The sequence below is a fragment of the Asterias amurensis genome, chromosome 1, assembly GCF_032118995.1.
Source record: "Asterias amurensis chromosome 1, ASM3211899v1".
NCBI lineage: Eukaryota > Metazoa > Echinodermata > Asteroidea > Forcipulatida > Asteriidae > Asterias > Asterias amurensis.
The window spans coordinates 13,699,848-13,718,827 of NC_092648.1; the positions used below are offsets into that span (position 1 = coordinate 13,699,848).

At 37.4% G+C, this 18,980-nt stretch overlaps 1 protein-coding gene across 3 annotated transcripts in view; it reads right to left on the reverse strand.

Annotated features, from left to right (window-relative positions):
- Positions 1 to 440: 440 nt before the first annotated feature.
- The window catches only part of LOC139946547 (uncharacterized), a 55,320-nt gene continuing 36,780 nt past the window's right edge, over positions 441 to 18,980 (reverse strand). For 2 of the 3 annotated variants that reach the window (XM_071944247.1, XM_071944254.1), the window contains exons 3-4: positions 12,114 to 12,363; positions 441 to 8,642 (exon numbers count right to left, since the gene is read on the reverse strand). In XM_071944247.1, coding sequence (XP_071800348.1) covers positions 8,405 to 8,642; positions 12,114 to 12,363 — 488 coding nt within the window. In that variant the 3' untranslated portion in view covers positions 441 to 8,404. The remainder of the gene's footprint in view (positions 8,643 to 12,113; positions 12,364 to 18,980) is intronic. The other variant, XM_071944262.1, reaches the window with a different exon arrangement.

The following is an 18,980-nucleotide window of genomic DNA, read 5'->3' on the forward strand; positions in this document are numbered from 1 at the left end:
GGATGATTTCGAGACCTCAAGTTCTAAATCTGAGGTCTCGAAATCAAATTCGTGGAAATTTACATCTTTTTCGGAAACTATGGCAATTCAGAGTGAGCCGTTTCTCACAATGTTTTAGACCATCAACCTCTCCCCATTACTCATCACCAAGAAAGGTTCATGCTAATAATTATTTTGAGCAATTACCAATAGTGTCCACTGCCTTTAACCAAAGGTTTTTTTTGCCATTCATTTTAAGAGTGATTACCATACGTACACCTTCCCTCACAAGTAAAGCTTAAACTTCAAAGTGTTTGCTATTTCCAATCACCATTATGCAGGATTTTATACTTTGCAAAAGATGAATAGTGAGTTTTATGGGGAGAAAGGAACACAGACTTGGGAAAGAGTAAGACACAAAAAATAACTTACAACCGCAGAAACATGTTCAATTATTTAATTTTAATGTTTTCTTTAATTCAATGAAATATTGCGAATAATTAAACATATTTACAATAAATTTACAATTACTAAGTGCTTAATCTTTACAAAATGCATTACAAAAAAAAACCAAAGCTTGTCTTTGTTAAACTCCAAATTGTCTGCAGAATGTTCAATTAATGCTGTACATTTCATTACAAAATTGTCAACATTTCGGGGAAAAAGTCTCCACGTTCTTTCTCGACAAAACACAGAATTTGCCACGAAAATGGCAATAATAATGTAAAAAACCATACCAACAACTTCAAAATGGCCCTTCAAAACTTCATACTTCCAAAATGCTCACTCGACAATAAAAACCATGATAATAAATAAGTAACAATGGCGTAATTATTCATAAATAACGGATACAAATTCATTCACATCCCTTCTCGAACAAAGATTGCACCTTCTGCTAACAAACAAGAGTTGTTTAGTTTTTGTCAAAATTTCACTGAATGCACCAATTTATAGATGTTTATGATGAACGCTACAATAAACTGTATCTTTTCTTTCAAGGTCTACCTGTTAGTGTAGATAAAGGTATCCCCACAACTTTCAGAACAGACTATCAAACAAAACCAAGAGGTGTCAGTGCATAATTATTGCACGAACACCTAATAAATAGGCCTAATAAATAATTAAATTGTGAAAAATATCTTGTGTTTACTCCAATTGGGAATTGGAGAAATGCTACCTTTTTCCACACATTTAAAAATGCGTCAATTTTTATTCAAGAAAAGGCAAACTTTCAAACGAAAGACACTTTCTGTTTGAAATCCTTATCGCCCCTCAGAAACAAATTGTCCACTAAAATGTGAGATGAGCTTTTTCTTGAGTATATATCCAATGCTGACCAATCACACAATTCATCATAGAAGTTGCTTTCCTGACACTATACTACTGCATTTTTTATAGAAGATTTTCAACGATAAACTCTCTTCAAATTTCATCAACACACGACTATAAACAGGGCCCAATTTCATAGAGCTGCTCGACCATAAAAAGTTGCTCAGCACCAACCAAAATTTGCTTAGGCTACCAGATATAGGTAGCCAGTCCAAACACGGTTATATGTGTACAAAGTGTGACTGGTATATAGCTGACTTTTGCTAAGCCGAATAATGTCAAGCAATTTATCTGCTTAAGCAACTCACTGAAACTGACCCATTTTTCAGGCCTCGAAGGCCAAACAACTACTTCAACCTTCCATCTTCCAACCATCTGAAATGTATACACAATGCACTTCAAGAATTGTATATCCATTAAGTCAAAAGTACAAATACAAACAGTCACATAATGGTCACTTGTCCAAATATGTGGTCAAAAATTTGACACAAAATTTCAGTGTTCGCATGTCGATGTTTTTGTTTTGTTTTCAACGTCTACTATCAGTCTCTGTTTTGACAAAAATTGTTTTCTCGTTTCATCATCAATTAAAGTATTCAGCAGGAAGCACATTCAAAAGTCCCTCAATAAACCGAGTAAAAAATCTGTACATGTAAGAAAAAACTACAGAGACACTTGAACACTTTACAAACAATCTGCTTGCTTTGGTTGAGAAGGCAAGTTCTTAAAAAAAAAACTAGGCCAATCTTCCTAATTTTCTTTTTTTTTCTTTTTCAAAAGTAATGAATGAATATCCGTTTGTCATGATCAAACTCTACTTTTTTCCCCCCTTTAGATTTTTGCCCTATGTTTAAAAACAAAACCGAAAGAAAATAGTCAGTCTCATTCTACTAAAACAAGACCATCTACTGTATTTATCATGGTGTATACAGAATACATGACCTTTCTTTTGCAACATCACATCCCAAGTTTTGCCATCTGAGGTTGGCACACATTTTTCATACAACACTTGAAAGCCCCGTTTTATGAACGTTTCGGCTGTCACAACGGATTACTTATTTAGTAAGATGGGTAATTTGAAAGTATCATTGTATTAAATGACAAATTATTGAATTTTCGTCAGTGATGCTGTCATTACTTTTACCAACTAATGGCTGGTAAAACTTGCGCCTGTAACATTGCAAAAGAAAGGTCCATATGGCCTATTAATGGTTGATCGTTGATCTTCAAAATTGAAATCACACATTTTCTTTGTATGTTAAATGAAAAACTGTCCTCTTATTATAAGCACTGAGAGGATTTTATTTACCACACCCAACCCCCCAGAAACCCAATGTACCCCTCCAAAAACTTGACCTGCGATTTGGGTCTGTGCAAACATTTTAACGCACCATTTTAATGTGTAAGGGAAAACAAGTGTTTGAAAAAGGCATAAAAACAAGAAAACAAAACAACATGCAAATCAAAAAGTTCATTGACTTCTTCAATTGAAAAAAAGACATAATAACTGGATTGTTTCCGGCAAAACAAAAAGCGTTGATTGTAGAGTCTTAACTCTAAGCAAAATAATCATTTATTTTTGTCACTGAATTCCTTGAGTGATTTCAATCATCAACTTTCCCCCAACTGTACAAGATTGTTATATAGACCAAGCTTTAAAATAAAATAATTTATACTTTACAAAATACCTACAATTGTTTTAAAGCAGCATTCTACTTTTCTTTTTAAAGTTATTATATTACAAAATGTATAAATTTCTGTACAGACAACTGTGCATAAATTACATATTTGGCAATAATCTAGTCTCTCTTTTCATTGTCAAAATTAGGCTGACTTAGCCAAAGTCTCAGTAATTAAAACTAAAACAAAGAAAATACAAACAATTTAGACCCTAATAAGGATTGTTGGGTCAGAAACATTTTCTTGCACGACAGAGAAAAGGTTCATCTTAATAATTAGTATGACATACGTAAAGAGAGCCAAATTTTACTTGGCATCTCAAAGCCATTCATCCAAACCTTCAGATGCCAACATTTATTTTTTGTTTACAATCAAGAGTTCACACAAGGTCTCTTTAGTAAGCTGTTAGGTACAAAGCAAGGGACAGCATTAGTTGTAGTCTTTCCTCAAGGTGCACAATAGCTCGTTGTGTCTTGTTTTGATTTATCTACTTTACACGATGTGTACAACAGGTTACTGCCCACCTTGACTACAGGCTAGCTTCAGCCTTTTCACTCACAGTGAAAAAGCTGGTGAAATTTCCAAACAGGATTTCCCGACTTCCTTAATCCAAAATTTAAAAGTCGAAATGAGCTCACAATCCCCCCGCCCAGCTCAGAAGTAAAGTCAGTCACAACTTGGCTGGTCACAACCACTGTATGTTTTTAGAAAACTTAGTGAACCAGTGCCATCTCTTTACTTTTAAGTAAGTTTTACACACTAAGCCATCACAATTTAACCAACTGATCTGAATATCTAAGTTTAGCCAACGACTAATACTGGAATGGCATATCATTGGTTAACTTAATATCCCTTACATCCACGTTGTCCATCCAGCATAGCATAATGCCCAAATGAATCCTTACACTGTGGTATATTAGCTTTAATGATAGAAAAAAACACCCAAATCAAACAAACAGCACCAATCAGTTGGAATGTTGCGTCAAACTCTACTGATCGACCATTCCATTTCCGTATTACCCTACAAAACTTTTTTTCTCATACTGATATTTATGAAAACTAGGCTGGCCATTCAATTACAGTCTGGTTCCCTAAAAAATGACTGTTCAGTGCTCAGTAAGACTTAAACAGATTTAAACTAAACAGAGATGGCTTAGGCATGAAGCCATCTTGTCTCTTTCCTTTTGAAAACCAATGGTGCCATAACTGAGGCTGGTTAAGAAATAGTATGGCACCTTGCCTCAATGGAATCAAGTACATGTGTACTGGTGCATGGTACCTGACTTCTATGGCTAAGTAGCCTGGTCAAGGACTGTAGTAGGTCTGACATTTTTACAAAATTTCTTGTTTCTGACTAAACCCACCAAATAACTTCTACTCTGTCAGTGTTAAAACTTTTCCTTTTTCTTCTTATGAGACAAATTATCCGGAAACTGTTCCAATTGGAATGTTGTCTATGAAGTGAATGTGAGTAAAATGTGCCCTGTTTGACCAAAGAGTCAGAAAACCAAAAAATAAATAACAATAATCATAAGGAAAATAATACCAATGCCAAACTTGGAAACAGTTACGTTCAACAGGACTTCCCCAAAACGCCAGCGTTCTTAAATTATGTAAACACAATATAGCACCTTTGCAGACTCTTAGCCTATTCAAAAAAACAATACATGTAATAAATACAATAAATAGCATGGAAATAAATAACCTAGATGTAAATACACTTTGCACTTATCTCTTTCTTCCCTCTGCATTTTTGTCCCACACCCTCAAAGCTCATTGAAAAAGTACTGAAAATCTTAATTAAAAAAAACCCCTCCACTTTGTTGTTCTAGTCTTTGGTAAGTCATGTCGCAGGAATTCCTCTATTGACCCCTAGTTGTCATTGCTAATTGGCAAGAAACAAATGAATCCAATCATTATTCAATCTCTTCCTAGATATTGCCTCACACTGCCACAACACCCAGGTGCCATACACTGCCACAAAGTATCAGGGCACAACCTCATAAAGTCTGTAAGCTCGGAAACTTACTAAGCACAAAATAGTATTGCTTCACAGAAACAGGATACCAGCCAAAACTACATTAAGTTTACATCGTTGCGAATGGTGGCCCACTCAATTTTTGCTTAGCAAAGAAATTTGTCAAGAAGTATTTTCTGCTTATTAATTTTATGAAATTGGGCACATATCTTCTGGCCTAGCATGTGTTTGTACAACTGGTATTACATTAAACCCTTGATACTGTGGACTTGAAAGTCTCCAGGTTTATGGGGGAATTTATTTTGTGGACAGAGCCAGCCATGGAGTACACTGATAGTAATGGTGCTCTAATGCATGGGAACAACTCTGCACTATGTGATTTGACAGCCCCCCCCCAAAAAAAAACCCACTTAATCTGAATGGCAAACATGTAATTCAGCTGGGTGGCAATTCATTGTTTCATATTTCAATTTCTGTTGACCATGTTTTTTATTTTTTTTGGGGGGGGGAAATTGTACTCACTTCAAATGAACAATGTACACAGTACTGACTACTAGTACTTTAAAGTAATTGACAATAAATTAAAAAACCCAAATCAATTTGAATATTTGCAAGCTTTGTTGGAAATTGTTAAAAAGAGAAAAGAAAATATTATAATAAAACTAATAAAAACAATATCGGGAAAAAATAATTAACTACTTCTTTATAAAAAAAAATTGTTTTGATAATCTTTGGAAAATAAATGTAAATAAGGCAACACTGCGAAATTATATGTCACAAAGCTTGCGAGTTGTTTTTTGACACAGAATTACAGCTACAGTCTACCAGATATTCATGCGTATAGATCTTTTATCATAGTGCAGCCATTTTGGCTCGTCCCTCATACAAACCAATGTACCAAAAAATGAGTTTCGCATTTTCTGTCCAAAAATGGTGGTGTATCCACGACAAAGGCTTGTTTAAAGTCTATTAGCTTGATAATTTCTAGTATTTGATGAAAAATACAACACTGGTATTTCTTTTAGAAATGCACATTTTGAATGGTGCGGCCATCTTGTTTTTTTTCCCACCATTCAATGCAATGAAACGACATCAAGGCCGGATAATAGTCTGGCTCCTCTATAGGAAATGTGAACTTAAACCATTATACAGGTAACCTGACACCGATAGCCAGAAGTGTACTTGCCTTCAAGCCTCTGCCTTTTCAAAATAAAAGTTCCCAAAAATTGTAAATGCAGCGAAGCATTTAATTAAATTGTTTAGAACTGTTGGAAAGTTTATAACACTTATATAATATCTCATCACTTTACAGTAAAGTTCTCTTTTAATGCAAAGTGAGATGATCTCCTCGTTTTTTAAACAATTTTCAGTGTTTGAAGTCTGTTGGAAATACCAGTATTGTAATTTCCCTTTGTGAAAATAAAACAAAAGCATACATGTACAGGCTTTCAACTTGACTTTGGATCAAGTAAAAAAAATAATAAATAAAAACCAAGAATAGCTTGATTTCCTTTAACACTTTTATGCTTACTATTCATAATTAAATTACTATAAGTTTCCATGGGCATTTTTACTCTAAGTAGTTATTTTAATTCTATATTACAAATATTTGAGCTTTCCTTTACATTAAATTCAATTTAAAGTGTGCATGGGTTTTGGGGTGATACAGGAGCTGTATTGTTATTTCTTGACCAGTAGAGTGTATAGAAAGTGATGTTAAATTGTGTCAGTTGGTAATAATTGATGCTAGTTGGGAAATCCCAAGGGTTAACGTTTAACTTGTTTAGTGACTAGCCAGCCAGATCAGTTAGTTTGTCATTACACAAAGTCGGCAGCTTTGTATATGCATGTGTCCATATCAAAGCTTTTCTTTCAACATTGTCATTTGTAAGGGACTTGACTTTGAAAGCATATGGGCATTCTGGGCCAAGAGACCAATGTGGCTGGCTTGACCACAAGAATTTTGACTGGTCCTCATAAGTTTAATTGCCAGTTTGTCCTGTGCACCACTGTCTTAAGGAGAACACTGCGACATTGTTCATCATCCACTGTACTTAGTTCATCAACCACTTAACGTTGTTCACAGACAAAAGTGTACAAAGTTTGTGAGTACGTAAGAGGAGGGCATGGTTGCACATGAAGAAAACAAAGCATGGCACATGATGGACAGCAAATGTTTTGGTCTTTCCATCAAAGAGGGAAAAAAACCATTCCTCAATGATTACGGTACACTGCCTGCCAATTCGTATTAAAAAGGTGCATACCAAGAACACCAAGCTATATATTGTGCAACTGTCACTACCACAGACTTCGCAGTATACATACATTGTATAATAGATTAATACTGGTCAGTGCTTAACTGCAGACATCTTTTAGTTTAGCGCATGGCTTTACAAATGCTTTATCAATAATTGAGGTAGCTTCTGAGAAAGCACATTTAAACAGGGATAGTAGCAATTATACTGGTATATCGCACAGCTTTTTAATAAAACACTGTGTCTGATAGGAGGTATTATAACAGTGATTCAAGCACTGCTTTAAACCGTTACGACAACTACTTAACATCAAAAACAGTCAAAGTCAAACATTTTCTGTACAAACATCTAGCGTATTATATTGACAAGGAAAATGGAAGAAGTTGTGGGGGTGAGGTGTGGGGGATGATGGTGGTGGGGGTAAGAGAATGTAAACTTTTTGTATCTATGCAACCCCAATCATTGAAATGGGAACCGAGTAGGTTGGCCTTCTTGTAGCTTGAGTAGGTCTTGACTTAAATAACTTGAACCCTTGTCTTTACATGACTTGACAACCCTTCTGCAAGCCTGACCATCAGCAGATCAGAGACCAATGTCGATACTCACTTAAACATTACGCTTCCAACAAACACTGCTCCACTTTTCACAATCAGAAGAGAAGTCCTGGGAATTCCAACTGGCATTTTGCTTTTTTTTTTGGTAGCACACAAAGAGTTTTCAGTGTCTTATTGCAGCTAGAATGGACAAAAAAACATGCACAGTTTCTCAGTGTTCTTGTCTTTCAAGTATAAACTGTCCTTGGTCGAAAGTAGTTGTACAAAGAGTCGTTCCAACTCATTATAGCAAAAAGGTATAAAAGGGGAGTTTGGGCAACTGGTCTGCTCGAGAACTCTGTCCTAAACGTTGTCTGGTAGATAATCAAGAAGCGTCCCTGTACACGTTAAGTTTAAAGTTTTTTGAAGTGCACACACTTTTTAGGAAACAAATGTCCTGCGTAATTTAGTTGTTTTTTCTCGTTGATGGCTCACCTGGAACCACACAGCATTGTTTTTCCTGGAACCCTGGCAGGATTTCTCGGTGAACAAGTTCGGTTCTTATCCATTAAAAGGCCTTCGAGAATGTCTCCACCGTCCTCCGCGTTAAAAGTTTCGGGGTAACTTTTCCTCCTCATCGCATTGAGCTGTCAACAATGTTTGAAAATTAATTGCGAGAACTGCCAGCTAGTCCAGGACATCACACGTAAATGCAGCATTTCAGGGGGTGAAGCCATGGACATGGCATTCACTGGTACTTTGTGCCTGGTTGGTTGATCAGACTGGACTGCCGTCATGGCGATCATGGCGTGGTTGATGATGGCTATGCAACTGCAGTATGGCCTGGAGTCGCTGGAGAAAATTCTGTTGCCGTCGGGCTCGAAGCATCTGTTTCGAGGAAGAAGAAAAAGAGGGCAATGTTATATAACTCTTTCGCAAGTCTTTGTCATTCATAATAAAGGTGACCAAATCGAGGCTAGAAGGGAAAATAGTCTGTCCCCTCCAATAGTACAATGAGAATCAGTATCCGTTAGCACTATTGCATGATTCGGAGCATGACTAATCAATTGCAACATGATTAATAAAGTTGGCATATCACCAATCCCTAACGGAATCCATATTGTCATCTTGAACTTGTCAAAATAACAATTTGTACAAAGAGTCCCAAGATGACCTCATGGTGAAGGTCACGATACAATGAGAAACAAAGCCATCACCAACACAAAGCAACACCTCAAATAGAACCCACATATGACATAATGAGTGGGTCATTTCCAAGAAAGTTATCCCGGGCAGGGTAGGGTGCTCTTTGAAGTTCAGGAGCATGAAATAAAATGTAAGGGAGGGGGAAACGAAAAGTAGGATCTAGTATCTTTACGGTTGAGTGAAGTCTTCTGGTTCTCTTTTAAATCAGGAAGTTCCACTTAAAACTTAAAAAAAAAAAACACCACAAAGTTTTAAGTTTTAAAGCTTTTTTTTTTTTGGGGGGGGAGGGGGATGTTTTTAAAAGCTTGACTACATAAGTCTGAACCCATTTATGTCATAATAATTATTATTGACAAGTCTTTATAAATTTATGCATCTCCTAATTCTAAGAGAAAACAGATAAGTAGCTGGTGATATTTTTAGCATTCCACACAAAAACCAGGAAATCACTGCCTTCCCTAACAGGGGTGATGAATCAAGTACCATACAAAGCCTTATCTCACCTAGACTGATTTCTTTCGGTCCTAGTTTCCCAAACCATGTTTGTTTATCAGTATCCCTTGTAAAAGCCCATCCGACAATGACAATGCCAATACCGTTCAGCGAGTGTTGTTTGCACTTCAATTGTTCCCTTATTTGATTCTAAATGCAGTGACACGTTATTGATTATCAATTAAGAGAGAGAATTATTCACAGACAATGTTTTAACCTTGACTCTGTACAAACTGCTGGCAGTGCAGCGGCCAATACAGCGAGGGTTAAAAAGAAGAAATCAATTAACCACAAGTAATTTGAAGATGGTCTGAAGAGTGAATGTTCCTTGACACAATTGATTTTTCTCTTTTAAGAGGGTCAAGACCAACATCCTTGGGTTGAAGCCCTTCCGTACAACAGGATGTCGTCCGTGTATAAAGGTGTACAAAGGCATCCCAGTACAGCCGAGTGTTCAGACGCATAACAATCAACCGGCCGGCGATACAGTCACTTTGTATGACTCATTACAAAGGCATGATAGACAACCTACCCTCATCCCTCTCTGACATTGTTTCACAATGTCGTCATTACACTCAAATTTAATCAAGAGAGTTTAAAATGTGTATCAGATGCACCGGGACTCTGGTCTGCTGTTACCGTAACCGGAAGCCGTGTATTAATCACGTGTTTTTATTGGGAATTAAATCACCCCGTTGATGACTTGCGGGAAAAATATTGACATTTTGCAGCTTGATGGGGCCTTTTTGTTATTTTAAAAACAAACAATTGAACTGTCAAAAACAACTGTCCTCAACACATGAACATTCTTGTTTTGAAACAGTCAAACATCACAAAGTAATTTTGATGGATACAATCATTTACATATTCCAAAATTTAAATTTCGACTGAATATTTCCGGTCTGTAGCTACCTATTGTTTTCCTCTCTTAAAACAAACAATAGAACTGTCAAAAACAACTGTCAAAAACACATGACTAAATCTGATTTTGAAACAAGAATTATCTTGGTCTCAAACATCACAAAGTACTTTTGATGGATACAATCTTTTCCGTACTTCAATCTTTACATTTCAAGTAAATATTTCCAGTCTGTAGGTACCTTTTAGTTTCTTCTTATTGAGGAGCCATATTCTACTCCTGTTGGACTAAATAGTGCTCGTAAAAGTGGCAATGACCTTTTTCTTGTCAACCATCTTTCTAATGGCACAAATTAATGGGAAAATGCACCGCAGCACAACAAAGGACAACTTGTTACATTTTCCATTTCAAACTTATAACACTCATATACCACCCTCAAAATTGAAATTTAAGTACTGTGAAGGAGCAAATATTCACTGTGTGGCTATAGAAGTACTCTTTGAAACCATGCCAATGTTCCAATTTTGTCAAAATATTTTTAGACACCCTTTTTTGTGTCCAATTAGTGACCACAATTGGATGAAAACAACTAATAAAAAAATGCTTTTCAAGGTCCCCTGTATTTTCACTCCTCCTTAACAGAACAGTAATTATATGACATCCTGACACCCAATAATAAAGAGGTGACAATATAATTCTATTAGACATCTACAATAACCCACGGTAGTCCCTAAATAACCTTCCAATTTCCGTTTGCAGTCGTCAACAAGTAAAGACATTTTCAAATCTTTGCAATCAGAAGCAACCAGATGTTGCCAATGAGGCTTCATTCCACTTCCTGAATCTTTTCTGCGAGGTCTGCATAATTTCCCTATCCTGGATTCTCAGACCTCAAACTAACCTACTTAATTTACTGAGGGGTAATGTCTTGCTTTGGATGTGAACAAGTCACGCACACTACCGGTAATTTAGTGCACCATACTATCCAGCTAATACTATTACTTTTACTCTTTGTTCAAGTTCTGAGGAAAGCATAGACCTAGCATACATTTTCCTAATGTCCGGAGTCCAAACCTGTAGTTATTTAAGTTTGGTTTTTGCACAGAGTCTGTCAACCTTCAGGTAAAATCTGGGAGGTTCTGGATGGCACCCATGTTCACAGAATTGCAAGCCACTTTCAAAACATCCTCAATTTTGTTAAAAACTGTTTCCTTCAAATATTATCCCTAAACTTTTTTTGGTGTGGTTTAGGATTTCTTTTAGGGGTGTGTCTTCTTGTACCATATGATTTTAGCAAATGTAAATCATTGTTTCCTATAAATTGATTGCGGACGTTATAAGCTGATAGTCTAAGGGATTGTGTTTGATGCAGTGTAATTTGATATATTACACCCAAGGCAGCATTGAGCGATCATGACAAGCACTCATGCATGAAATGTGTCGTGCCCCGCTCGGAAGACACTGTTGGCGTAATTCGGTTATGGTCGGAAATTATAGGAAAATTGGCACTTACCAGCTTTGGAATATTACACCAGAGGGGTTTTGGGATTTAACTCATGAATCATGTCATGTGTAAACTGTGCCTGATATTGACAGACCATAATGAGTTCTTGTCCCGACAACCATTTCAGTTTTTAAATCAGTTCAAAGCAACTTTGTTGTGTTTTAAAACCTTACTCTGGGATAACTTCAGACTTGGACATAGTGCGCTTTTTATTTTACTGCTTTGATCCAAAGGCTCAAGGTGATTTAAGGAAAACATCTGAAATCGGGGAAAAAAAATTCTGAAAAAAATCACACACCTGTAAAAAAGTCTTACCTGTCGGTCGTGGTACGTCAAGTGGAACTCATCACTTATTCTACGCAGCTCTCGGCCGACGCTTATCTCCGGTCGCATCAGGTTGGTCGGGGCTGAGTTGGAACGATCCCGAAAGGCCACCACATCCGGGAGTGGCATTCTTGAAGAGGCTCCCAAATCTTCGGCCTCTGCCTCCTCTTCTCTTAAGTCATCGCTATTGTTCTCCGAGTAAGCTCGGTTTCGTACTCTACGTTCTGGATGAGGGAAAAAAACAAAAAAACATCTTTATTCTCTTCGAAAGAGGTTACAGGTTTTTTTTCTTGGTCATTCTCTGAGTGCTTTGCATCCTTTGGAAAAGGCACTTTCTAAGTGTTGTTATTATTATTATTATTAAGAGTTAATTTGCAGCAACTAACTCCTGAAAGTTGCAACTAGCCTGTCAAATCTTTGTGAATCGTATTTGTATCCATCACATCTTTAAGTAGGATTTAAAACTTTGCGTGGTGGAGGTTTAACTAAGAGAAGTTTGTGGTAACACCATGAGTAGTGTTGGTTCTGAAAAGAACCGGTGGTTGACGACTCAACTCATCTTTGTTCTTTCAATCCTGTTTTAATTCTTTGTGGTCATCACTTCGTAATACACAAATCCTAACAATGAAATCAATCACAACTTTAGCAAATCAGTTTTGTTTCTGGCTCCATTCAAACATTAAATAGTCTAGTCTACTGATATGGCTTACCAAGAAAATACATTGCCATTAAGGTGACCAACTCTGCTATTAAGGTGAGCATTATGGCTTTGGATGAATCGTGTGTTGTCAAATTAAGTGAGAGCTCAACAACCTTGGTGCTTATAATTACAAACTGATTGAATAAATGTAAGACCCAAGTTTTTACATGAGCAATAGGTGGTGCTGGCCAATCAAAGTTCATTCTCTTAATGTAGCGGTAGATTTCCTGTTATGGTCACGTGATCAAACAAAGTTACAAGCTGAACTAGATCTATACTTTACGACCTACGCCCAATAGTTTTTAATTTATTTGATTACACAGTACAAAGAGCGCAAGGGGGAAAGCCCCGTTGCAATCAGGTAGGAACTGAAACCCAAACCACATCTAGGCTCTAGTTTGAAGTTGGATTTCAACCGGGGTCCACTGAGGTGAAAGACAGTGCCAAAAAAAACAATGGGCCAACCTGTTACACCATGTTTATCGATTCCAAACCAATGAGAGAGCAAACTACGTAACTTTCTTCTCAGAATAGATGTCTACTTGTAAAGAAGTGGATACAAAACAATTGTGTTCACTTTAATATTTTTATTGCCACAATGGAAAAAAACATCATTCTATTTCCTGATATTTTACTCAGAAATTCACATTATCTTTTGCGGATGTTGGTACAGGCATGTGCTTAATACTCGGCAAGCTACCAAATGAAACAGTGTTCAATCAAAGTTGTTTTTCCCTGCTGAGAACAAAACCTTTATTTTATCTTCAAAGCATGAATAATGTAAAAAGACTTTTTTAAAAATCTTTATCTTGAAAGCACTGTAGGCCTAATCATCTAATTATCATATTACTTTCTATCTCTTTGAATTTATTTTTATATCTTATTTTTTTGAGCAAATTTTGTGATATTTGTCTGTTCTTTGCAAATCAAGGTGTGACATTAATTCCCTTTGTTTTAAGTTCCCTGGTGCAATGAGTAGATCTCTTGTGTGATGATATTATCAGACATCAAACTTTATAATTAAAAATAAAAAGGAAACAAAAAAAGGGGAAATGGGAAAAAAGGAAATGAGCAATCGTACAAACCATTGAGGTATTTTCAGTTTCGCGTGGCTCTATTCTATTTTGTTGTTATAATCCATCGTCATGACTACATTATTTGATGACTAGCTATTTTGACACTTGATTTTGTCTCCCCCCAAAAAAATAAAAAGAGAGAAAAAAAAGAAGGAAAAAACACAATCAAACCAAACAATTAAAACAAATGTTAACCACATTGTTCTACTAAAACACACACCACTGATATGGGCTAAAATGTAAGACGTAACACCATCTCTAGAGTAAAATTTCTTATAACTGCCCATCATGTATATAAAAAGTACCTAAAAATTGCCATTAAGATAACTAACTAGCTTTGTCTAAAATTGAATTAAAATATTCACCCCATATCAAGTTAATCATAGGCACAACCATGAAGGTAGAATTAACTTACCCATTCCAAATAATTGTTTATCACAGCACATGTTGTTTGTGTAAAAAAATATATCCAAATTTTCAGTCTACACTTGTGAAGTGATTTCATCTCTCAGTATAACTGAACACTGTTAGGGTGCACAATACTCCACACACAACATATCTTTATCTTGTAGAAACTTGTTTACAACTTTGACTGTACATTATTCAAATGAGCTATGACATCATCCCATACCAGGTTGCAACAACATCAATGGGGGGGGGGGGGGAATTGCCTTAACCTCCACTCATTGGTTATTGATTGGTATAGTCATAGAGTAAGGACTTACTCTATGGTATAGTATATGACTTGTCCAGACAAGTTCAGTGGTGTTGGAGGGGGGGGGGGCTGGAGAACATAAGCAGTGCCTATTTTGTGATGGGTTTCCCCGTAGATCACTGGTTTTCTGCAAGGGATATGTAGTTTGCCTGAAGTATTGATTTCCTCTAAGACCATTCATTACCACACCAATGATATTATGGTCTTTCCCAAGGAAAATCATCACCAATGGGGAATACCCAATGAGGCAGCACAAAGGAGCTTCCACCCAACCCATAGCACCAGTGACTAATTCTTAATTGGGAGGATTGGTAATGTTCCCTGATTGACAGGCTGGTTCTCCTCACTGGCACCCAGCAGGGGCAACCAACCAGACAATAATAATAATCCATCTAACACAAGCCCCAGCTAAAAAACACCACCAGTCTCTGATTGGTCCAGGCAGTGCTGGTCTCCGAGGGTTATTTACATACAATAGTAGTCATACCTTTTCCAGTACAGAGCTGAGTTTACCTTACAGCACCGCCTAAAATAGCCCTATACACCTCCAAGCTCTGGCCCCTTGGCCACAGGGCCAAGCAAAGCCCATCAAAACAAAAACACCACCCCTGGGCACAGTGCAAGCGCTGGAGCAGTAAATAAACCCACTTGGCACATGTGCCTGACCACAAAAGGGCATAACACAATGAAACCCTAGTTCACTTTCAGTCATCCTGGCTACCCAGGTAATCTTACTGAAGGTTTCATGTCTGGCAACTTGCCAGGCTTTACTTCAGCTCAGAGGCCAGCGATCTAGCTTCTGTTGTTTTTGTATTCTGGCAAGAGCTGCTTAGTAAGCTTACTGCTTAGCTTAGCAAAAATTAACAGGATACCAGTTTAAATTGTACATGTGACATGGTAATTTGGCTGGTAACCCTGTTTTGGTTAGCATAATGTTGTTGTGCTTAGCAACTTTTTATGCTTAAGCAGCTCTTTGAAATTGGGCCCTGATAGTTGAGCATTTGAGAAGGCTGTTGTTTCACCAGGACAAAGAAAAAACTTTTGAAGTTATATTTTCCCATTGTTGGGCACTGGCTCATGGTTATTCCCCTATTCCTCATCAATTGTTTTGCAATGACTTTTAAAGTTTTGATACATCATCGATTATTTCATAACAGTGTCTGGATTTCAACATTTCAAGAACTATCCTGTAATAATTCACAAATTAAAAAAGTAACCTAGTTTTTGAGAAAGAGGTAATTTCTCACTCAAAATATTCAAAGTCAGGCCACACAAATTTGTGTGCAACAATCGTGTTTTTTCTTTCATTATTCTTATTCTCCTGCAACTTAGATTACCAATTGAGCCCAAATTTTCACAGATTTTAATATTTTATGCATATGTCAGGCGTACCAAAGGTGTACAGTGACTATTAAAGGCCAAGCTTATACAAGAGAGCATTATCATTTTGTACATTGACACAAAAGCTTCCTGTTTACCATTACCAATGCATAGCCGCTATTTCCGGAGAAGAGAAATAGATATTTTAATGGACATGTTGCTGTATTATCATTGGAATTGATTACTCTTTTATTTGCTATTCAAACAGAAAACAAATACAGGGACTTTTAACTGTTACAACATCCAAGCAAAATGACCCGCTAGTTGTCATCACTTTGGCCAAGCGTTGGCAAGTTAATGGCGAAGGGGCAGGGAGGGGTGGAGGGTGGACGACAGGGGGCAGGAGGTGTAGGAAAGGGGAGTAGGGGAGGGAGGCGGTACTGGCAACACCAGCCGTCAATTTCACAAAACTCTTCCTAACTTAAGACTAATCTTAGGACTTAGGACGAGTCCCAAACCTGCACTGTAGCATGCACACCTTAAGATTAATCCTAAGTTAGGATGAGTTGCTCCTCCTAACTCAAGATAAGACGAGTCCTAACTCTTTGTGAAATCGACCCGGGCGCACTTATTGTTTTTGGTCACACACTTCTAGTTTATGACTTTTAAAAAGTTCTATACGACCACACAGCAAGTCAGAGAGCACCCACAGAGCACATCACTCGAGTTATTTTTTGTCATTTGGTAAAAGTCTGCATTTCTCTACATAGAGACACCTCTTTACTAGTGGAAAATTACTTTACTTTCACAATATAAAGTTCACGGCCTGAAGCCTGATTAAGTTGTCACTTGCAAACAGCTAGACATTTTTTTTTGGGGGGGGGTGGGGGTTTAGGGGGGGGCATGAGCAACAGCTAGACATTTGGGGGGGGGGGCATGAGCTGTGCCTTCCCAACTAATTAATTATTTTTAAGTCAAACCTACACTAATGAGCAGCCTACCCTTGAAAACTCCTCATGTCTACAAATAATTAATCCCTCATTAACTCAATATCGACATCTGGTTGTCCTCTCTACTTAGTCTCAAACTGTACCCAGCTACACGGACTGCCTATTGAAACGGAACATTGAATGCGTTCAATGGATCCCAGGTCACACTTAAAACTAGTCAATTTACATATTATCGATAATTTACTGTTAGCCTTGATCTATTGTATTCATATCAACCTCGGTTTAATAAAAAACACAAAAACGTTTTGCTCGCATGTAGACAAATTTTATGCACAAACTTCAGGACAAAGAAGGCTGTTGTTTGAATTGCAGCAGTGCGCGCTGAGTGTGTTTGTTTACATATTCAATGTTTACATCATAGATGTCAGTCAATGAAAGCCCCTAGTTTATAATCCCCTTGTATGGTTGTCCCACAGTTGCTGTTTAACCACACAGTTTTTGTCCCCAATGTGTGGTTTAAAGGGCAGAGGGTGTTTTTGTCCTTTTTTAATTCACACATTTTGTCTACTTCTATAATAGATGCTTTATGCTTTGTTTTCTGTCAACAATGACTGCTGGACACTGATTCGCTGGCTGTGGGGTGGGGCGGGGGAGGCGGCTACGGCTGTTGTTATGGGCTTCCTATGCTTCAATGCAGGATCAAAGCCAAAGCCAGTATTAACCAGGCTTGATACCTAAGATGATGACGCAGTAATCTAGCAGTATGTGTGGTTTGAAGCCACCAATTCATACAAGGCCTTATAGTTTGGTTAAAGGAACACTTTGCCTTGGATCGGACGAGTTGGTCAAAACAAAAGTGTTTGTAACCGTTTTTTATATAATGCATATGGTTGGAAAGATGTTTTAAAAGTAGAATACAATGATCCACACAAGTTTGCCTCGAAATTGCATGGTTTTTCTTCTACTGTGCGAACCAACACGGTCGGCCATTTATGGGAGTCAAAATTTTGACCCCCATAAATGGCCGACGTGTTAGTCGACGAGGTAAAAGGAAAACCACGCAATTTTGAGGCATGTTTGTGTGGATCATTGTATTCTACTTTTACAACATCTTTCTACCCATATGCATTTTATAAAAAACGGTTACAAACGCTTTTCAAAAACCAACTCGACCGATCCAAGGCAATGTGTTCCTTTAACACTTACTTGTTATATTAGCAAAAGGAAATTGGACATGGCAATGGAAACCATACTCCTCCACACCCCCCCCCCCTCCCATAAAAAGAAATGTATTAAGAACAGATTCGCCACATTATATTTTTTTGCAATATTATTTGTGTTTATGTTCTCAAATGGGAATTCTTTCTAACCAGTCTTTACTTAAGTGTGACAGAAACTCTTGTTCGGGGCCCAGACTATTTATTTTGTTCCTCAGTTTAAAAAGGCAAGATCGCTGCCCAAAACAAAAGTCAGTTACAAGTACACCTTCCCCTTTAATTAACTAAACAAGAGCATCCCACCACCACCTTTTGTCTTTCCTGTTGGGCCAGTTTCCGAATCGCGTGCAATGACACGACAGCAGCTGCCGCGGCTCCCAGCGACTTTCTCAACGTGTTTCTCTCGCCGAAAGATGATTGGTGTGGTGGCAAAAAAAGAAGAGAGCAGTTGAATGTGTCATGAGGCTTTATCATGTTTATATAGGCTGCGTAACTGGATGATTTACGGAACGAGGCTTTCATGTGGTATCAATTTAGATTGATTTTTCTCTGGTATTGATGGACTGGGTGGTCACGTCTCGTTAAGCACAATGGATTTTGACACCCACGATGATAAATGGTGATGAGGTTCAGCCGCTAGGGAGATCAGATAATCAATAGATCTCCAGTCAGCTTTGTTTTAGCAATATCAGGTTTTTTTGAGGGGGCTGTAATTAAGATATTATCGGGGCATAACAAGAAGATAACCTGAGTCGCCACCGATTCTTTTCAGAACCAACACTGCTCAAAGAGATATCGCAAACCTCTCTGCAAGTCCAAAGAGAGTGTCCCGCATACATATATTTCAGTCTAGTTTCAGAATT